At 37.3% G+C, this 20,760-nt stretch overlaps 1 protein-coding gene across 2 annotated transcripts in view; it reads right to left on the bottom strand.

The window, feature by feature from the left end:
• Positions 1-1,396: 1,396 nt before the first annotated feature.
• The window catches only part of ero1b (endoplasmic reticulum oxidoreductase 1 beta), a 35,406-nt gene continuing 16,042 nt past the window's right edge, over positions 1,397-20,760 (bottom strand). For both annotated transcript variants that reach the window (XM_007893849.2, XM_007893851.2), the window contains exons 4-16: positions 20,401-20,442; positions 20,015-20,097; positions 16,468-16,541; positions 16,016-16,136; positions 15,635-15,681; positions 14,176-14,187; positions 13,051-13,077; positions 11,216-11,308; positions 10,237-10,483; positions 8,722-8,791; positions 6,841-6,927; positions 3,535-3,668; positions 1,397-3,010 (exon numbers count right to left, since the gene is read on the bottom strand). In XM_007893849.2, the coding sequence (XP_007892040.2) occupies positions 2,950-3,010; positions 3,535-3,668; positions 6,841-6,927; positions 8,722-8,791; positions 10,237-10,483; positions 11,216-11,308; positions 13,051-13,077; positions 14,176-14,187; positions 15,635-15,681; positions 16,016-16,136; positions 16,468-16,541; positions 20,015-20,097; positions 20,401-20,442 (1,098 nt within the window). In that variant the 3' untranslated portion in view covers positions 1,397-2,949. The remainder of the gene's footprint in view (positions 3,011-3,534; positions 3,669-6,840; positions 6,928-8,721; positions 8,792-10,236; positions 10,484-11,215; positions 11,309-13,050; positions 13,078-14,175; positions 14,188-15,634; positions 15,682-16,015; positions 16,137-16,467; positions 16,542-20,014; positions 20,098-20,400; positions 20,443-20,760) is intronic.

Below are 20,760 nucleotides of genomic sequence, written 5' to 3'. Positions count from 1 at the left end.
TTGTAATTCAAGGTCAAGTATTACTGAAGTAGTAATCTTGATTTCAGTAGCTTTCGCAATGTAATATTCTTTTTCCTCCAAGTGTTCTAGTGAGCTGCAAATAAACATGCTAGCCCATGGAGACTGGAGCTACCTGTGGCAGTCCAAGGGTTAACAAATAGGGCAAAATACTAATCACATACACATATCCTGTTTGTCTGTGGACTTCTTAGTACTAGAACATTAATTAAATATTTAAAAGCATGGTGGATCATTACAAAGAGGATGGCAATGGGATTATTACAAATTAAAAGGTCCATGATACTCCAGTAGTTGATATGGAATGTTTGCATTCCTAATTATAAACTTGCTCCAATTTTCCCCAACGTCAGACTTCTGAATATCATAAAAGGAAATCTCAGACCCACCTTAAATGGTGTAATTTAATATCAGATGCTATCAGAGCTAAAATAAGACCATTGCAACAGGTTTTTTTTAAAAATGCGTTGAGGTTTAGGGAACCAGCAAATGTCATTCACCCCATCAAAGCTCATCCTCTCATCTAAGATCACTATACCCTGTAAAATAAATTTGAGAGAAGTAAAACTAAAGGAACATTTTAATTATTTGTTCTTTTGGCTATGACCTGTATATGTATTATATATATTTTTTAATTTTAAAAAAGCAAACCCTCTTTTCCCAAACATCATTCACTTGCCAACAAGATAATCCAGTCCTAGGTCATCCATCTGTTTCTGGGAAAGTGTGAGGAGGAATTACACAAGTGATTTTCTGTCCTTCAGTGTGAGAAGTAATTATTTTCCAGCTGACAGCCCTTCCCTTCTTTCCTGAAGGCCTGACTGAGTTCAGGATAATGCGGTTTGACCGTGTCCTTGAGGTCAGATTATGGAAATACCCTCATCGGCCTTCCCAACTCTTTCTTCACAAGCTGTAGATCATCTAAAATTCTGCAGCTCGTGTACTCTCGCGCACCAGTCTCCATGACCCCATCACTCCCACCCTCGCCCGACTCCACTGGCTCCCCATCCCCCAGAGGATCGAATTCAGAATCCTCGTCCTCACTTTCAAGGCCATTCATGGCCTTGCCCCCTCCTATCTCTCTGACCTGTTGACTCCCTACCAACCTGCCGCTCCCTCTGTTGCAGGCTCCGGTCTGCTCCATGTCTCCCGCCCAACCATTGGTGGTCAAGCTTTCAGCTTCTCTGCCCCTACACTCTGGAACTCCATCTCACAGTCCCTTCACCTCGCTTCCTCCCTTGCCTCCTTCAAAGCCGGTCTCAAGACACTCCTCTTCGATGTTGCCTTCGGTCGCCCTCACACCTCTCAACCTTCCCTCACCCCTACCCCACCCATCCCCCATGCTCGGGTCCTGACCCCTGACTGTCCAGCGCCTTGAGACATCCTCCCAACGTGAAAGGCCTCTAAATGTAATTTTGTTGTTGTAAGTGCAAACTTGTATCTGCCATGGGTAAAAAGTCTCCACTTACAAATTTGAGTAAGGAGAAGGATACATACACATCAAGCATAGATCTTGACATTTTAGAGTAAATTCAACACAAATACTTTGACCATGTGAACCAGACATTTTCGCACCAAGAAACTTCCTCTTGTCAGCAACACAGGGATTAAAAATGTTTCATAACAATTAAACATGAAATGTTTCAACACAAGCTTAAAGCAATAAGTACAGTTTTGGAAAGGAATTATAATCACCTTGTTACTTGTGAAAGATTTTTATGAAAAAACTTGCTCTAACGTCTACTTGTATTATGCACACACATCACCATTTTCCTCAAGACATTGTCTATCACATACATTAACAGGTGAGGTCAGACCAGAGTTTCTGCTTGATTCAGAATATTTAAATATGAAATAAACAGTTATTGGAAGTGATTCACAAAACATAAGTAACAGGAAAAACATTCAGAAAAGCTAACTATTGCTCAAGAAAACAATATTATAAAATGTAGAATTTTGGTGTGTGAAATATAGTCTGAAGGATTTGCTTACACAGATTAAGTAAATTTGAAGAGGCAATTTCAAAGAACCTTTTTTTAACTCATTAATAGAGCTTTCCTGCAGTAGATTTACAACCCCTTTAAGTTAAACATTAAAAACTGCTTTATTTCCCCACAGGTTTCAAGTGTACAATTAAACACGAGTGAGATATACTATCAGCTCATTTTGCAGAAACTGCAATACATTTTCCAATAAATTGCTTTTATTCATTACAAAACTGTCATGTAATCAGGTGACTTGCAATGTAGAGATTATACAATTAGATTAAATGAATAGGTTGGGCTTTTGTTTTACATTGGAAAGGATTCAGAGTCTGCAAAATGCATGCACTCTGTTCATGCTGACAAGCTAATTATAATTTAATTCAGCCATTCAGATCAGAATCTTCAGTATGTAAAACTGATGATGGATGGTGTGTAACAGAAGCTCTGTGAAGCCACAGAAACCCCAAAGCCATAGGAGTTCGAAAAAAAAAACAATTAACAGAACATCAGTGCAGACAAATAATCACAAATGTATATACTTTTATATTTTTTCAACTGAGACATTTGGTTATCATTGAATTCAAACAAAACGTAAATAATCCAAAAAAAGGCAAACAACGAACACCACAATTTGGGTAGCAACAATAAGCCACTTTCAGAGCACTTCACTTAAATTAGGTTGCTGAACAAAATGTTAAAGAGAGTGAAGGAACAAGCGATTCAGAAATGTAAAATGTGTTCATCAACACCAGGAAACAGAACAGTGTAGATCACCTTTTGTTCGGATTATCAATATTTTGATGAATGAAGTTCAAGACAATTCTACACTGTAACATTTCTAACAGTTACGAATCCCTGAAGAGTCTGAAATTCTGGTGAATGCCAATATTTGGGGCAATCCTACAATCCTACAAGCACCTGCCATTGTAGCTCCCGACAGCATTTGTTACCTCTTGTTTTTCAACAGCATTTTGAAGGTTTGCAATTCTTGTATACTATTTGACAACCTGAAAGAACAGACATCAGTGTAAAGTTATTCAAGCATCCAAACTATATAGTATTTTAATGCCTGAAGCCATTTTTTTGTGACTGAAAACAAGTACTCTTAAAAGGGCTTAATTTCCAAGAGGCTTGTTACTCTAGAACAGAACATAAGCAGCTCTAAAATGCTCCAATACCATTAAGCACTTTGTCTTTTAAGAAACCCTCTGCTGAAATTCAAAAAAGGATATTTGAAGGATATTTCTTCTTTGAAAACAACAAAATATGTAATAAAACACAAAACTCTTCTCAACGGAGAATCTCAAGGGATTATTTAATATTTCTTATGAGAACAATACTGAAAACTCAAGTAACAAATTCATTTCATCCCCTCTCCAAATACATATTGATGTTTTAACGAAAGTTGCATATAAACCTATTAACCAGTCCTGTGTCTCATCATGGTTTTAACACAAATTTTTGAAAACTAAACTTGAACAATATATTCCTTTTGCAAATAAATCCAAAACTTTATGAAAGTATTTCTTACCTGCTAAATGCATTCAGAAGAGCAACAACTTCCTGACGAGTGAGCTGAAAGCCTGACGATGGACTGTTCTCGGGAAGACTCTGGATTTCCCGTTCTGAAAATAAAATCTTCAGAGCAGTGCCCAAACCTTGAGTCTGGACAGGAGATAAGAATGTAACACACATTTTACATATTGTCGTTATTACACATATAACGCACGCAGGCACACTTGAACTCTCAGGAAGAGGCAAACTAAAGATCTGTATGATCAAATAACACTTAATAGGCCAATCTCCCTGCGACTGCACAGGAGGCATGATGAAGCAAATTAGGCCCGACTGCAACAGGAGGTTGTTTTTAAAACAGTCGATCTATATGTCCTTAATAATGAACCAGACGGTGGCCCTGGGCAAATCCTAAAAAATCTATGGGATATTCAGAGATGTTGACTAGAGGTACTATTACTGATGAAGATAAATTCAGACTCCTCAGTTTAAAGCATTAACTTTCCTAACTTGTTAGGCAATTGTTCTGTGTGGTCTGGAAGAGTATCATTAATTCTTACTCTTGCCTATTGTGAAAGTCTCAAGAACTCCTCAGAGCTCATTCGGTCTTCAAAGACATATAGATAGGGCAGTATAAGAACCTTTGGTGGTTTAAGTGCAGAAATGCTGATAAGAAAGCTCATAGGTAGAAGTGAAAATGAGGGGACCTTAATAATCAAGCACTCTATGTAATTCCAAAGAGAGTTTGTGGTGTAGCAAGAGAAGACTTAGACTTGTAGATAGCAGAATAACAAAATTACATTTGTATAGCGTCTTTCACATTGGTAGAACTGGACAATCAGTGTTTTGGATCCGAGCTTCAGGATTGGGGTGAGGGGTGGGGAGAATGTGGAAGGCAGGGGGTTGGGGAAGGAGTGTGATCAAAGGCAGTTGAAGAGGAGGGTCTTGAGATGGGTCTTCAAGAAGGCAAGGCAGAGGGTCTGCGCGATAGAGTGCCAGAGGATGGGGGCAGAGTGGATGCAGGTCCGCCCACCATTGGTGGGGCAGGTGAGGCGGGGGATGTGAAGCAGACTGGAGCATATAGGTTGGTAGGGTGTTAGCAGGTCATGGAGATAGGGCGGAGCAAGGCCATGGAGGGCTTTGAAGGTGAGGACCCGGATCATGAACCTGTGTGATCAGAAGCCAGTCGGGCGAGGCTGGGGGTGATAAGGTCACGCAGCCTGAGAGGACATGTGCTGCAGAGCTCTGGATGATCTACAACCTATGGAGGGAGGAGTTGGGGAGGCCGACAAGCAGTGAGTTTGCAAGTCGAGCCTGGATATTATGAATGTGTGTATGAGGGTCTTGGGAGCCTGTGGTGCGAGACAGTGGTGGAGCCGGGCGATGTTGCGGAGGTGGGGGAAGGCAGAGCGGGTCATGGCATGGTTATGGGGTAGAAAGGATAGTTGAGGGCCAAACAAGGTGGAGTGTGCATCCTTGGATAGTGATGCTGTCAGCGCCTGAGGTGTGGAGGTGCTAACGGGAGCCAATCAGGAAAGCCTCAGTCTTACTGACATTCAACTGTAGAAAGTTAGCTCTCATAAGGATTTGATGTATGACATTCTGTCAGGACAACAGTGGTCCTAGAGTCGAGGGTGGAGGCAGAGAGATAAGAGTTGGGTGTCATCCGCATACATGTGGAAGTTGAGCCCATGTCTGTAGATAATGTCACCAAAACAGAGCATATAGATATTGAAGAGGAGGGGACCGAGTACAGAGCCCTGAGGAACGCTGCATGAAACAATGTGGGGGCTAGAGGAGAAACGGTTTGTGGAGATGAATTATAGACAGCGTGAGAGGTAGGATTGGAACCATTCAAGGACAGAACCATGAAGGTTGAGGAGAAACAGTGGAGGAGGACAGAGTGGTCAACAGCATTGAAGGCAGCAGAAAGGTCAAGGAGGAACAGGGGAGATCCTTTCACACAAACCAGCTCACCAGCAGACAAAGCTACTCTGTAAAGAGTTCACAGAGTAGCCATGGACCAAGTGAGACAAAACCTTGCCACTAAGGGAACCATTCACTATCTTTAGGCTAGCTGCTGACAGCAGTGGGCTTTTCCAGTCAGTTAGTACCTGAGGTTCTCCGATCAGTGTTAATTTAGAAGAAAGTGGCAGACTGGCAAAAGAATAAAGTCATCTTTTTCCAGTGTGCACTGACAGGAGATTCACCAGACATGTTTTGTACTACCAAATACTGAAACCCCAAGTTTGGTATTGAAGGTGTCAATCGTGTTTGGTAACCCCTTGAGGACTCTTGCCTAGCATGGTCAGTCACAGCATAACACAAAGTTTTTTCCTTGCATGGAATGTTTACCTATTCTGTAGCAGTGTGTGGAGCTATAGGGAAGGTATGTGGGAGTGTTGTGTAAGCCGATTTGGGTGAAGAAAGGCTGAGACCTGCAGAACTGGTTAGTACTGCTTGTGCAATTTGACTTCATTTGATTTTTTCCCTTAATAATGTCCCGTAGTTTATTCAATCTACCTGGGAGCTGGCAGAAATGTCTAAGCATACTTGACACGTTGAAGAAACACACTGAGGTATCAAAGGCACTGATCAGAACCATATGCCACATAAAGGCCTAGGAGTACTTTGGCCAAAGCTGGAGTCCAGACTTTTGTGATATCTTTTACAAAGTCAGGAATTTTGTTTTGAAACAAACCATGCATGGCAGTCTATTTCTCAACTGGAGAAAAGCAAACTGAAGGGCCATTAGGGAGGCCTCACCTTATATAAAGGGCACCTCCTGACAAGCAACTTGGAACCTCTTCCCAGATGCAAATTTGTAATGTTTTGCAACACAAGTAATGGCATAAAAGAGTCTTAAAGAGGAAACTACTCCTCTTGTGAATTCCTCAATGATTCTGTATTTAGATATGTGGAGGATGACGAGGATGAACTATTATTTTGTCCCTTGAAATAGGGTTTCCACAATACATTTTGCTTTTGAATCACACTCAACTAATAACCAAACAATATAATTTGAGAAAATTATAATTATACAGAAAAATTATTCTCTGAAATAAACAATAGTTTATTTTCAATGAGCAGCTTCCAAACCACTTGGACCAGAAACTGTATTGTTTGATTCCTATCCAATTGCAATTTAGTTAATAGATCAGTCTTCACCAACAAGAGAACATTCTCACATTAACTCTAAAGTTGGTGGCCATTTAAATGTTAACTCCATTTACAGTAACATACAAAATTGAATTCCAAAATGCAAAAAAAGTAGAGATTACCAAACATTTCTTGTTATACAGGATTATATAAATCTACAAACCTGCAGCTTTCCCCATAATCTGCACTTGTCACATCCAATACAATCCATTATACGAGAGATATTTTTGAAATGGAGCCTGAATTCCTCCTGTGAAAAGAAGTATGTGTTGAAGCTAAAAACATTGATCCTACCTAGAACCAAGTAAAACAATTTCTAAATAATTAGCTAGGTAAACAACAAAAATCACTCACTGTAATCTACACCAATTGTGGCCAACCCATGGGCTGGAAATGCCACGTGGAACATTAGCAATAATCTAGCTGAGTGTTTTAAATAAATTATGGCCTAAATCACGAAATATTCAATCAAGTAAATGTGATGTTTTGTTGTGATCTAAACTGTTGGAAATGCAGAAAAGCAATGAGAAAAGCCAATTAATTGTTGGCTCAATATCAAAGACTATATGGACATCATAATTACTACAATAACTTCCCTGCCTGGTTGACTTGGTCACATACTCTACATAGCCCACATTTCAGCATTTTCCTTTAGTACTATTTTTTGTTGCGACCTGTACCACCAGAATCCCAAGCTCTGCCCTTTTGTTATTTCAGCTAAGTGCTCAACAAATGCCCAAAGTACTTGTGTTCTGCAAAGTAAGCAGAGTTCCACAAAGTACTCTGAGCATGAACAGACTCTCCCGAATCAAAATTGATCCTCCAACTGTGCAGCAGGATCTTTGCTCACAATTCTTCAAAGATCACTCCACGAAGACTCACAGCCACTACTTTAATACATTGACTGGCACCTATTACTTTAAAATGAATAAAAAAGCTGCCAGCCAAAATCACATAACCACAGAAATATAGTAAATAATGCCAATATCTGTCAAGAACCTTGAACATACAGGAATTCCAGTGCAGATAAAAACCCTGCAACTTCATAGAATCATACAGTACAGAACGAGGCCACTCCCTGCTCTCTCCCTATATCCCTGCAAACTTAACCTTCCCCAAATAATTATCTACGTCTCTCTTAAAAGTTGTTATCAAATTGGCTTCCACTATCCTTTCAGGCAATGCATTCCAGATCCAAACAACAAACTGTGTGAAAACATTTCTCTTCACCTTTCCTCTGTTTCTTTTAACAACTATTTTAAATCGGTGTCCTTGGGTTACCAACCCACCCACCAGTGGAAATAGTTTCTCCTTGTTCACCCTATCAAATCCCCTCATAACTTCTATTAAGTTTCCTCTTAATCTTCTCTGCTCCAAGGAGAATAATCCTCGCATCTCTAGCCTCTGCTCATAACTGAAGTCCCTCATTCCTGGTACCATCCTAGTAAATCTCCTTTGCACCCTCTCCAATGCCTTGACATCCTTCCTAAAGTGTGGCGCCCAGAACTGAACACAGTATTCTAGCTGAGGCCTAACTAGTGTTTTATAAAGCTTCATCATAACTTCCTGACTTTTGTGTTTTATGCCCCTATTTATAAAGCCTAGTATCCTGAATCCTTTTTAACAGCTTTATCTACCTGTCCTACCACCTTCAAATATTTAGTTATATCTCTGTGAACCCCCAAGTCTCTTTGTTCGTTCACCCCCTTTAAGATTCTACCATCTCGCTTATATTGCCTCTCCTCATTCTTCCTCAAAAAATGCATCACTTTGCACTTCTTCACATTAAATTTAATCTGCCACGTGTCTGCTCATTTTACCTGTCTATCTATGTTCTCTTGCACTCTGCTATTATCGTCCTCACCATTCATTACTTTTCCTAGCTTAAGAAAAACTTGAGAAAAGTTTTGCCTACTTAATAGAACATGAAGTTTAAAATTGTATAAATCACATCTTTGGATTATGCTGAATATTTGGCTTTTTCTATAATTAATGATCAATAAGTTCTATAATTATATTTTTAAGCAAAATATTTTGTTTCTACCTTCAGTGTTTTAGCCTCTTTCTTGTCGCCCGCAAACATGGATTTCTCATCAAAGTGCATCGGGAATGATCTGTTGAAATAAAACGAGAAAAATAAATACCCAATTTCGCTTGAAATACTATTTTCCTCAATACATTATACATGACAAAATTATATATGACAAAAGAGATGCAATGCAGCTATGATGTCATCACATAGCATCAGAGAGTACAGTATATTTACAGATAAGTTGCCAGGGATGAGTAGATGTAGTTATCAAGAAGTATTGGACAAGTTAGAGCTTTTCTTCCTAGTGCTGAGGCAATTCATTGGGGACCTGATAAAGATGTTTATGATTATGAAAGGATTTGCTAAGGTGGATGCTAATAGGCTGTTTCCCCTTGTGGCGAGTAACACCATGAATATGATAACCAGTAGTAGATCTAATAGGGAACTTACAAGAAACTTCTTTACCCAGAGGGTGGTGAGAATATGGAACTTGCTACAGGAAACAAATGGCATCAATACTAAGAGGAAACGGGATGCATACATGAGAGAGAAGGGAGTATAGAAGAGGGAACAGGAAGGGTGGGGGCTTGCGTGGAGGATAAACCATGGGACAAATTAGTTGGGTCAAATTAATCCTTGCATTTCAATATAATCCTTGCATTTGATATAGCACCTTATCATGTTATCGAGACTTCTCAAAGTGCTTCTGTAAAGTGGTTTGACTGTATTGTGTGGGCAAAACGTAGCAATTGACAAAAGTGACCAATTTTATTTGGGAAATTTGTTGGCCAGGACTCCAGGAGAAACTCCCTTCTCTTTTCAAATAGTCCAATGGGATTTTTAAATTCCACCTGAACAGGCAGGTGGGACTTCAGTTTAATATTTCAACCAAACAAAAACTACATTCAACAAAGCAGCACAGCCCAGCACTATATTGGAGTGTCAGCTTACACCATAGCAGTTCAAGTCCTGATGTGGGGCTTGAACCCACAATTTTGACTCTGAGGAAAAAATGCTACTAGTGGAGCAAGGCTGACACATGAGTTTTGTGCATAACATACATTGGAAATGAGGAGTTTTCAGTTGCAACCAGACTGTGACCGTGTAATCTATATCTTCATGTCAGGAATTGTGCTCTTAACACTTTGTTTTGGTTAGAACTGGAGAACACCACTTCTATTTTGTTTCCAAGGTTTCTGGCTGGCAAATGACAATTTAGCAAGCAAGTTTGGATTTCCATGATTAGAGGGGAAAAACAAGCTACTCAAGTCTCTTGCCACTTCATTACCAATTACTTGGTGTATAGAAGTAACAAGTGATTGACAATCCTGGTTTCTTTTCTCTGATCCACAAAGTCTGTTTGAAACCGAAAACTTCTCATTTCCAACATTTTAATCATAAAATTTGAAATTGATAGGAGGAAAATCATAATATGCTATCTCTTTATAGACTGTAATTTTATTTAAGAAAATTAACATGGAGGAAAGCAAATGATTATTTGTGTGTACAGCTCAACATTTTTCTTACTTGGTCTCATTGAAAATCTCCAGCAACAGTTTCTTGGTAACAGTGTCTTCAGTCAGATTCCCAGTATAAAGATCCACGATCGAACGTTCAAAATATGTAGCTACTTTGGACAAGGCTCGCAACTGAATTAAGTACAAGAAATACAGGTTCTTCAACCTTCTGGGTCCTTCCCCTTTCGTATTGGTAGGATGAAACCGATTTTGGAATTCTTTTACATTTGGTCCCCATCTAGATCTTCCCCATACATCTGAAACAACACATTGCATAATACTTAAAACTACACAAAGAGAAACTAAGTAATAAGGCATTTAGTTAGATGGCCGAGTTCATTTTTAATGCCGGTGCCCTTTAGGAACCAGAAGGACAACACACTTCAGCCATCTGGCATAGATCATTCGGTTTCCCCCACTAAAAAATGACTGTCATCCAAGTCATCAGATTGCTCTCTCATTTCCTGTGCGGTAAGTGTAGGAAGTGCTGCTAATGTCACTTGCTTTACATGTGCACCATCGACAAGAACTGCTGCTGATGTCACTTCACAAAGGAACTGACATCAGCAGTGGTGCAACAGTAGAAACTGACACATTCTATGCATATGCAATAAGCAGTACGAGTTTGCTTCAGGAAGCTATATGTATTGCGGTTAAGCAGATATGAGATAGGCTAAAGTGATTAAACAGGACTGGGTGATTTGACATTTCAAATTGTGATTTGGAAAAAACATCAGGTGAAGTACAAGAATGAGTAATATTTTCTGATGTTAGTGGACTTTTAAAAAAATCCATCAAAAACAAAAGAGGAAGCACAAGGACGCAATAGGTAATGGGGAGGAAGAGACAGAAAAACAATGTTGATCAAGGCCATGAGCAATACCACCCACCCGCACAAGTTATTATAATGAACTACATATTTAACTTAACTATAAAAAAAAACAGTAAAACAGAAAAACATTCCTCAATTCGCAAACATTTGTACTTACCATCAAGGAGATATTCTGCAGAGAGATGCACATTAATGCTTGTATGCAGTCCAGAAATCAATCTATAAAACACCCTCTTTTCAAGACAAAGACCTAGAATACAAAAATTAATCAAAATCAGGCAGAACGTTTCAATTTCACAGCACATATCAACTTTGTAGTTGATATATGTGCTGACGAAGGGTCATTGACCCGAAATGTTGACTCACTTTCCTTTCTCCATAGATGCTGCCTGACCTGCTGAGTGTTCCCCGTGACTTCTGCTTTTGTATGTCATTCAGTATTTTGTGGTAGATTATAAATGCTTCACTACCATCTTATCACCAGTGTAAATTCAAATTTAATCAACTAGTTCATCTTTCACTGGAAACAAGAGATGTCTACACTTAATATTATTCCGCCAGCAAGTTAACACTGAAAGACTGGCTTCAGTTTGAAATACTTATCTGGTAAGTGAATATTTGTGTGTATGTTTATGGGAGGAAAAGAATACCCAGTCAGTGGAAAAAACTGTGCTTTAAATTCTATGTTTCACTGCTCACCGTCATTGAACATCTTGGAGCTCAGTCTACATTCTACACTCAAATGTATTGTTGGGGAAGTGATGCATTGTTCGAGGTGCCATCCCTCAGATGAAATATAAAACAGATGTCCCATCTATCTCTTCAGGAGGACGTTAAAAATCCCATGACACCATTTGAAAAACAGAAGGCAGTTTCACCCAGTTTCTTGGCCAGAATCCCTAGATAAAATTGGTCATTCATTTATGGCTGTTTCTGGTACATTGCTGTGAGCAACTTGGCTGCCATATCCATCTACAAATAAACAGTCACTACACTTCACCCTGTGATACACTGAGAAGTTCACCTAAAATAAAAGGCGCTATATCAAATGCAAGCATTTTATTTACATCATCAATAACATTTTAGATATTACAGGGGGAGGACTCAATCTTTGAACTATGACCACCTTTAAGATCTAACGTTTAAGAGCAAGCATCTTAAAATTAACATTTTAAAGTTCTAAATAAAATATCACAAGGAATTTCTTCAGTCTACTTTACCTCACTATTATAAATTTAAAAACTTTACAAGGGTACCCAAAACTCCATAAACTATTTTTATCAGAACTCAAACAAACGCCAAAACATGCAAACGTTAAATAGAAGGTAAAAAAAACTCACATTAATTATCCTTTCCTAAACACTTCCGTCATTACACTAAGGAATTAGGATCACAAAATAGTTATAAATTTTTTTAAAAATGCATTTGATATAGCATCTTGACATGCCAAAATGTTAAACTATTTCACACAATGGGTTACTTTGAAACAGTACTATGGCATTAACTGTGCCTTGGTTTCATGTTTCATTCAAAGGACAACATTTCCAATAATGTAGCAATATCTTACAGCCCTGGAGTATCATCCTGAAATACGTGTTCCAGCTCTTACTGGGGCCTGAATCCACAATCTTCTGACCCAGAGGCAAACATGCTACAAATGGAGCCTAGATCAGCACTCATGCCACTTAAGCAGCTACTGAACTCTGAAAGGTCAATGCCTAGAACTGATGCATACTTTGCCAAGAAACCAATCAAAAATTAAAATTACATCTGCAACATGCTGACTAAATAGCTCAATCCATACAACCATAGAAAAGTAGAACAATAAGAGGTTATCGAGCCCAATTTATCAGTGTTTGCTCATTTAAGAAGTCATCCATCCTAATTCCTTGCTCTTTACCCACACCATCTAAATACTCTTAATCCATTCAGTCTGAGCTTTTTCTTATTGAATTTTTCAAATATTTCATGTTTGATTTGTTCTTTTATTACCTTCCAACCAGTTGTAGAATGATTCACCTGTAGGCAGAAAAACAAATCATTGTATTAATAAAATAATGTGAAGCTCTAATTAATTAACAGCAAAAACCTTTTCTCCTAAAAATAGTGGCACCTCCAAGGTAAGGTATGGTAAATGGGCACAGGCAGTCTTGCATTAATCATTCTTCATGTGCAAGTTTAGAACTTATGTCTATGTAGGACATTATAGCTGAGAGATTCTATCCAATGAACATTTTCTAGCAGGGTTAACCGGATAGCAAAAAGGAGCAGTATTCCTGGTTGATTTTTCCATTCACCGGCACAGAGTTGCTAAAACTAATTGCAGAATCCCAACCGGTACTCAGAAAACTCAAATCAGCAGTGAAGCCTGTAAGTGTCTTACTTTCATTGCCTTACAATCACACCAGAATATTTTACCTACTTGAATCATATGTAAAACAAATTTGTACTATTCCCTTCAAAATTAATTACAGTAGAAAAAGTCTTGACCTGTCATTGCATATTCACTTACCAGCTGCAGTGAATTACGCATGCTCAGTGTAGATTGATTAAATAGGATTTTATACAACTTAGAGTGCCTGCAACTCAGACATTAAGCAAGCTACATTAAATATTATGGTCCCGAGTGATATCACTTATGTGAGTTTTACTGTATTCAAAAGGACATAAATAATAATCACAAAACTAATTTTAGATAGTTACTAAAGCCAAACATACAGCTATGAATATAATTCATCTAAAACTTCTTCACTGAAAATCTACAATTGCTAACATTTTACCTTTGATTACATTTTAAAGCAACTGTAGCAAATAGTTGTTATTTTCATAGAACGTCATGGAATTGCAAAATACTTTCACTTTCAAAACAATGCAATAAACAAGGACATTTAATTTTCACAAACTTTGAACAAACTATGGAAGATTTAGCGTTTGTGTTTCTTTATCATTTTTCACATTACTGACCAGTTTTGCAGGTTCAATCTAGCTTACCCATCATCAAGTCTTAAAAAAAAATTTGACATACAAATAATCTGAAAAACATAACCCAACTGGAGTTGAAGTACCATATGCAGTTTCAGTCATTTAGGTCATATATACACAAGTATCCAATCTTACCTTCATCATCACCTGAAAAGAGAAAATAAGTCATTACTGTTAACTGTGACAAAAAAAACTTAGTTTGTTTTATCTAACATTTTCAAATAAGAAACTTCACACATTCAAAGCTGTAATCTTACATAAACAGTTTGTACATTTGGGACTTTGAGTTTACATTGGTTAAGATTTTCCTTGAAATGCTTTCAAAGTTAGTGGAGCTCTGAGCGGTGAGGAAAACCTCATTTGAATATGGAATATGGAAATTTTGCTGGTTAGAATGAGAAGTGATACGCATAGAAAACAAAGGACTTGATAGAAATAATTTCACATGTGCAATTTTCCCACAAAAGGTAAACACTCTTGACTGGGAGCATGAATAAATCAAAAATCACCCATGTGATATTGAGTTTCAGTTTTTAAGTACACAGAAGTACCCAGTGAGTGGAAGCTCATAACACATAGGAGCTACACATTTTTAAAATGGGACAAAATAAGGAAATATATATTGTGGAGAGTAAAATCTCTTTCAGAACCCCTCCAAAACCGCAGGACCACACTTATGCCAATCTGCACCTAAAACAGTTTGTTTTATCTAACATTTTTAAACAAGAAACTTCACACATTCAAAGCTGTAATCTTACATAAACAGTCTGTACATTTGGGATCTTTCTTTGGGGAGTTTGCATCTGTAAACTTACAGCGCCTTGGAACATTCTCCTAACATGAAAAGCGCGACACAAATGTAATTTTGTTATTGTAGCAATATATTCCAAAATCAGGTAAGAAGGGTGCGTCCCTCCAGGGAGAGTACACTCACTTCATTCCAAACAAAGATATTTCCACGCTTAGGTGGCATGTAAATACAGAACCAAGAGCAAGTGCTTTCTCTATTACCCTCAACACATTTTTAAACCAGTAAGCAAAGCAACATCTACTCAAGTCTGATAGTCAATAACTTTCTCTCTTTTTTTAAGAACAGAAAACTTAATCTTTGATCTCCTTGTCTCCAGGCCAACCTGGGATGCAGTTCTACACACACAATGAGCCCAATCATACACTTGGAAAACACAAATTGAAGAACTAGATAATGAAGGATGTAAATAAAGCTTTAACTTTTGAGAACTCAAAAAAATTCAAAAGGTGTATATAATTTGTCACAAATATTCATAAATTTAAGTTAAACTTTTAAGTCCCCTAGATTTTTCTTTTATTAAAAAAAATAGTAGTTCCATTTAATCTTAATCCTACTTCAATCCACATAAAGCAGGAAATAATTTTGACAGATCATGTGTCAGATTTTAAACTAATGGTGACTCAAGTTCTTTTGAATACCCAGAGGTTTAAAATTTAAAACTAGATGTGAAAACAGACTGGCTTATTCAAACTTTAAGCAAAGTTATAGCACTATTGGCACATGAAGCACGTCAAACTAAAAGGGCTAAAATACAAAAATATATATAAATGTACAGAAGCTCACCTCTGATGGGTGCCAGGGGATTAAGAGGGCGATATACAGAACGAGGCCTGCAACAGTGATAATTACTTTTAGGACAAAGAAACTTCAATTTTAGCACTAAAGTAGCACTAAAGCATTGAGAAAATATACAGTGGATACGTAGCCACAATTTAATAAAGCCACAGTTAATACAGCAGGGAAAATACAAAAAACACATGATTTCAGCATAGTGAAAATAAATCTTCCAGATACCATTAAGGTGTGAAACACTCCATACATGCACACTTGCATCTCAAAATTATTGGCACATTGATAGTTACTAACTATTGGGCTTCTTTAAGGATGAGGAGGATAAAGGATCTTTAGGAACTATAGGATTGAGATTAAGAAAAAAAAACTGACTTGAAGCAATTCTCTTCATAGATACTGTTCCACACTCGCCAGGCTGATGATCCCTTGTATCCAGTGTAGCGTTCTGGATTCAGGAGGAGATCCACATATTCTGCATCAGGAGAAAATTCATCTGGAGGAAGAGATTAACTATTACAAAATACAGTCCAATTCACTTTAAAGTATATTCTGCAAAGCACTATGAGAGTTGCATCACCCAACAAGACTATAGTTTGAAGACTTATGGAGAGAAATCCCACCCGTGTCTAGATTTACTCAATTCATTTGAGGTTCAGAATTTGGAAAATTGGTGAATTTAGTCTTAATTTTGAAGTGAAGTCAATTTAATACTCCTCTGGTTTTCCTTCCCCTTTAATTTATCAATAATATCCACATGTCGCATAAGGCATCCAAGCGATTCGTATCTTGACATTTTAGCTGCAACTCAAGTAATTGATACTCACCGTCAAGTTCACAAAAGTGGTCCTGTGCATCATCATATCTTGCCCAATCAATGAAAGCCTCTTTGGTTTGATTACTAGAGTCAAAAACAAAAAGCAATTTGGTACTAAAATATAAAAAGTTATATACATCTACATTTGTGTGAAACTATAATAAAATTAATAATCCTTACATTTCATACAGTGCTTTTCATATCAGGACAACATCTCAAAGCACTTTACAGGATTTACTGTGAAATATAGTGGATGATTTTGTAGGTAAATGTAGTGAATGACCAATTTTATCTGTGGGAACGTCAGCCAGGATACAAAATCACTTCTCTTCTGTTTTTTAATAGTGCCATTGCATTTTTAATCTCCACCTGATCAGGCAAACTGGATCTAGGTTTAATGTCTCATCTGAAGGATGAATATTCAATCAATTTTCATAGAATGAGCATAATAGAATGAGAATGTATCAAGGTGACTATAGAAGGGGAAAAGCATTAGGCTTGATTTAAAAACAGTACAATATTAAACATGGTTTAAGTAACGGGGAAAAAAAAAGTTCCTCATCTGGAAACAGCTGACACTAGTAAATAGAAACCATTATGTCTCAAAGCTAAAATTCAAACCATGCAATAATGATAATTCTCACATAAAAACTTCATTTCTTTTTTACATATGTAACAATGTTAGAAAAGAAATGAAGTTTATTTTCATTGAATGTTATATTCAGTTTCCTAGATCTGTACAGTATTAGTCTACACTACAGCAATTCAATAACAAGACAACAAGTCTCCACAACAACTTGTGGAGTCCTGTAGCTCAGTGGTTAGAGCACTCGCTTTGCAAGTGAGAGACCTGAGTTCAATTCCAGACAGAGGGCGAAACCTTGGGCAAGTTTCCTTACTCCACACAGAGCCTAATAATAATCCCTCCAAAACCAAAAACAATAATAAATTGGTCATTTTCAATCTACGACTGTTTGTGGGACATTGCTGTGCGCAATTGGCTGCCGTGTTCGCCCACAGATATACAGTCAATTCACTTTACAGTGTGTTCTGTGAAGCGCTTTGGGACGTCCTCCCGACGTGAAAAGCGCTCTATCAAATGCAAGAATTATTATTATAACAACAAGATTACATTTGTATAGCGCCTTTCACATCGGGAGGACGTACCAAGGCGCTGGAATAATCCTTGCATTTGATACAGCGCTTTTCAGGTCTTCTAGCCATCTCAAGGCGCTTCACAGAATACGTTGTAAAGTGAATTGACTGTATATCTGTGGGCGAAACGCGGCAGCCAATTGCACACAACAGTGTCCCACAAACAGTCGTGGACTGAGAATGATCAATTTTATTACTGTTTTTTGTTTTGGAGGGATTATTATTAGGCTCTGTGTGGAATAAGGAAACTTGCCCAAGGTTTCGCCCTGCCTGGAATTGAACCCAGGTGTCTCGCTTGCAAGGCAAGTGCTCTAACCACTGAGCTACAGGACTCCAGGGATTTAATTTTCCAAAAATGACTCGTGTGAAACAGTATTTACTGCCAACTGTTTTGCAAGCCAGGATTATTCTTATTTAACCACTTTTTTAAAATAAAAATACAAAATTGTTTTTTAAAAAATAGAAGTTAGATTTTGTTCACCAGTTGCCTTCATTTGATTTTTAACCCAAATTCAGAAAAAAAAACTAAAAGTCACAAGGCTTGTTTATAATCCTTCCCTCAATGTGAACAAATTTCACCCATAAAAATACAGTCAATTCACTTTACAGCATATTCTGTGAAGCACTTGAGATGTCTCAAAGACGTAATAAGGCGCTATACCAAATGCAAAGATTAAGTTAAACTGAAAAAGTTTCCACAAAAATCATGGCCACACCAGTCCCAGTCCACTCCTGAAGAAATGTTGCAAACCATTGTAACAAATCTCTTTGTAGTTTCTCAGGATTGTTGTAAAAATAGGAGAGGCTGGCTCAATAGAGAAGTTCAAAAGCCAACTGGATAAATATCTGAGCATTAAGAACATTAGGGATATGGAGATACGGTGGGCCCAAATGCCCCCTTATGTACAGAAAGCGTCTACATTTTAGGTTGCCTCTGCATAAAAAAGGGCACATCAACCCAAGCATGACATTTTAATGTGAAGGCAAGGTTGTGCAGGCAATGTCAAAAAGGCCTTAGAGAGGTGGCCTCTTTTGAAATTTCCATTTATTTGCTGATGTGGATTTTCCAAATATGTACTGATCAAAAGTAAACATTAGCTCTTGTAAAATAACCTAGCTCACCACAATTAACTGGAAGCATCAGTTGATTTAGTTTTAAAGTGTAAAACTACTTTGCTACTTATGTAACGACATACAGTTCAAACCTAAAAATAACTGGGATACAAGTTCCAAAATTAGCTGCTTTCACAAAGTTGGGTGTTCATTATTAATTATTTTTAAAAATGTATTAGTTTACACAATGTAATAAAAAGTCCCTCTCTTACTCTCTTTTCAAACCCACCACCATCCATCCCAAATCTGGAAAACATTAAAAATACTGGAAGGGGAATTTCTGCAGTATTTATGATCTGTTTGATACCAAAAGCAATTTCTTCTCTCCCATTCCCATCAAGGGATAATAATAAACCTTGCATTTGATGTAGCGCCTTATGACATCTTTGAGATGTCTCAAAGCTCTTTACAGAATATACTGTAGTGAATTGACTGTATATTCTGTGGGCAAAATACTGCAGCCAATAGTTTAATCAATAATATTAAGAAAATAGCACTTAATTAAGAAAATAGGTTTGTGTGGAAGCAAATTATTGAAATGAGTATGTAAGAATGCATTTTTAAAAAGCATGCAACACAACCACCTCTACCATGTTCTTTTAATATGACCAAATTGCACAAACTCTGCTGAGTGTTTTACCCCATTCTCATAGTATAGTTTAGGGTTGTTTGAATATCCCAATACATTCAGAGTCTATCTGTAGACTTAGAATAATGGCACAACTCCACTATCATTAACGATGCAATTGACTTATTGAGAATCCTCAATATTGACAATGAAACTATCACAACCAGAAGCAGCACAGTAAATATAAAGACTGGAACATAGTTATATTCCACATCTTGAGTGTGTGATGTAGTGGAATCTGCCAAAGGTTCTTTTATGTACAGTTGTTTGAAATTCACACTTGCAACTTTGTTTATGTCATGCAACTGTCTTTGATCTTCAAGGAAGGTCCAAACAGATATTCAGAGAATAAACAACATAATAAGAGAACAATCAGTCCAAGTGAGTTTTCACAATTACGTTACAACACTGCATTCACAGGAGAGCTTCTGGGTGTAACACAAGATTAAAAAAGTAGCACAGAATATCCCGTTTAGAACACAACTTGGTTGAACCTGGATTTGCTTAGGGTCTACTAAGGATGCACATTATAATGCTTTGTTATACCACCTCAGATATCATACAGATAATTGTGTTATAATGGGGTTACTTGATTTGGTAAATGTAACAATTGCTTAAATAAAATCATAGCCAGATCAGTTTTGAAGAAGTCTATTCTCACCTCAGTGTGCTGTTGACTGCTCCAAGCTTATTTGCCTCTTCACAGTCTTTCAGCTCTTTTACTGTATTTGCTTCCTCAGAATACTAAATACACAAAACAATCAACAGATCAGCTATTCACCTGGAAAGATGATCAATCCCTTATAATCTACAATGCAATATATAATGTAATCTCTAATAAAGTAATGCTCAACTCAGTCTATTTGATGAAATTTGAAGAGAAAATGCATGCACTGTGTACAATTCTCCATTAACACACTCATGACTGATTATTTAAGTCGCTTCATATTTCATGTTTAATACGCAATACTAGGTTATCAGTGCAAGTGAAAAATACCAAATCAGTTCAAATAGTATCATAAAGCATTTTGATCAGCTAGCACTCACTTTGTTGAAATTGGCAGCTTTAATCCCGATGGGTATCTCACTCTAGAAACAAAAAATACAATTGTTAGAACTGTCTGTTCAAAATGAAACTTGTAAGAAAATATCTTAACCAGTATTTCAGTTCACCGAAACAATGTTTAACATTGTTTCACACACTATTATTAATGTTTAACATTCCTTAGTCCCGACAATTTCATCCTTTTGCATTGTTGACATAATTCCTATAAATTACTATTATATGCAATTACATAGTACAAATTATGCAGTGTTAATTTAATGATATCATACAAACTTATTTTGAGCCATTTAGCACTGCAAACTCAATTTCAAATACTTACTGTGAAACTCTTTGGATACAAA

This window comes from Callorhinchus milii, unplaced genomic scaffold (genome assembly GCF_018977255.1).
Source record: "Callorhinchus milii isolate IMCB2004 unplaced genomic scaffold, IMCB_Cmil_1.0 Scaffold3, whole genome shotgun sequence".
NCBI lineage: Eukaryota > Metazoa > Chordata > Chondrichthyes > Chimaeriformes > Callorhinchidae > Callorhinchus > Callorhinchus milii.
The sequence above is the reverse complement of the archived record's forward strand: the minus strand, read 5'-3'. Positions and strand labels throughout refer to the sequence as shown.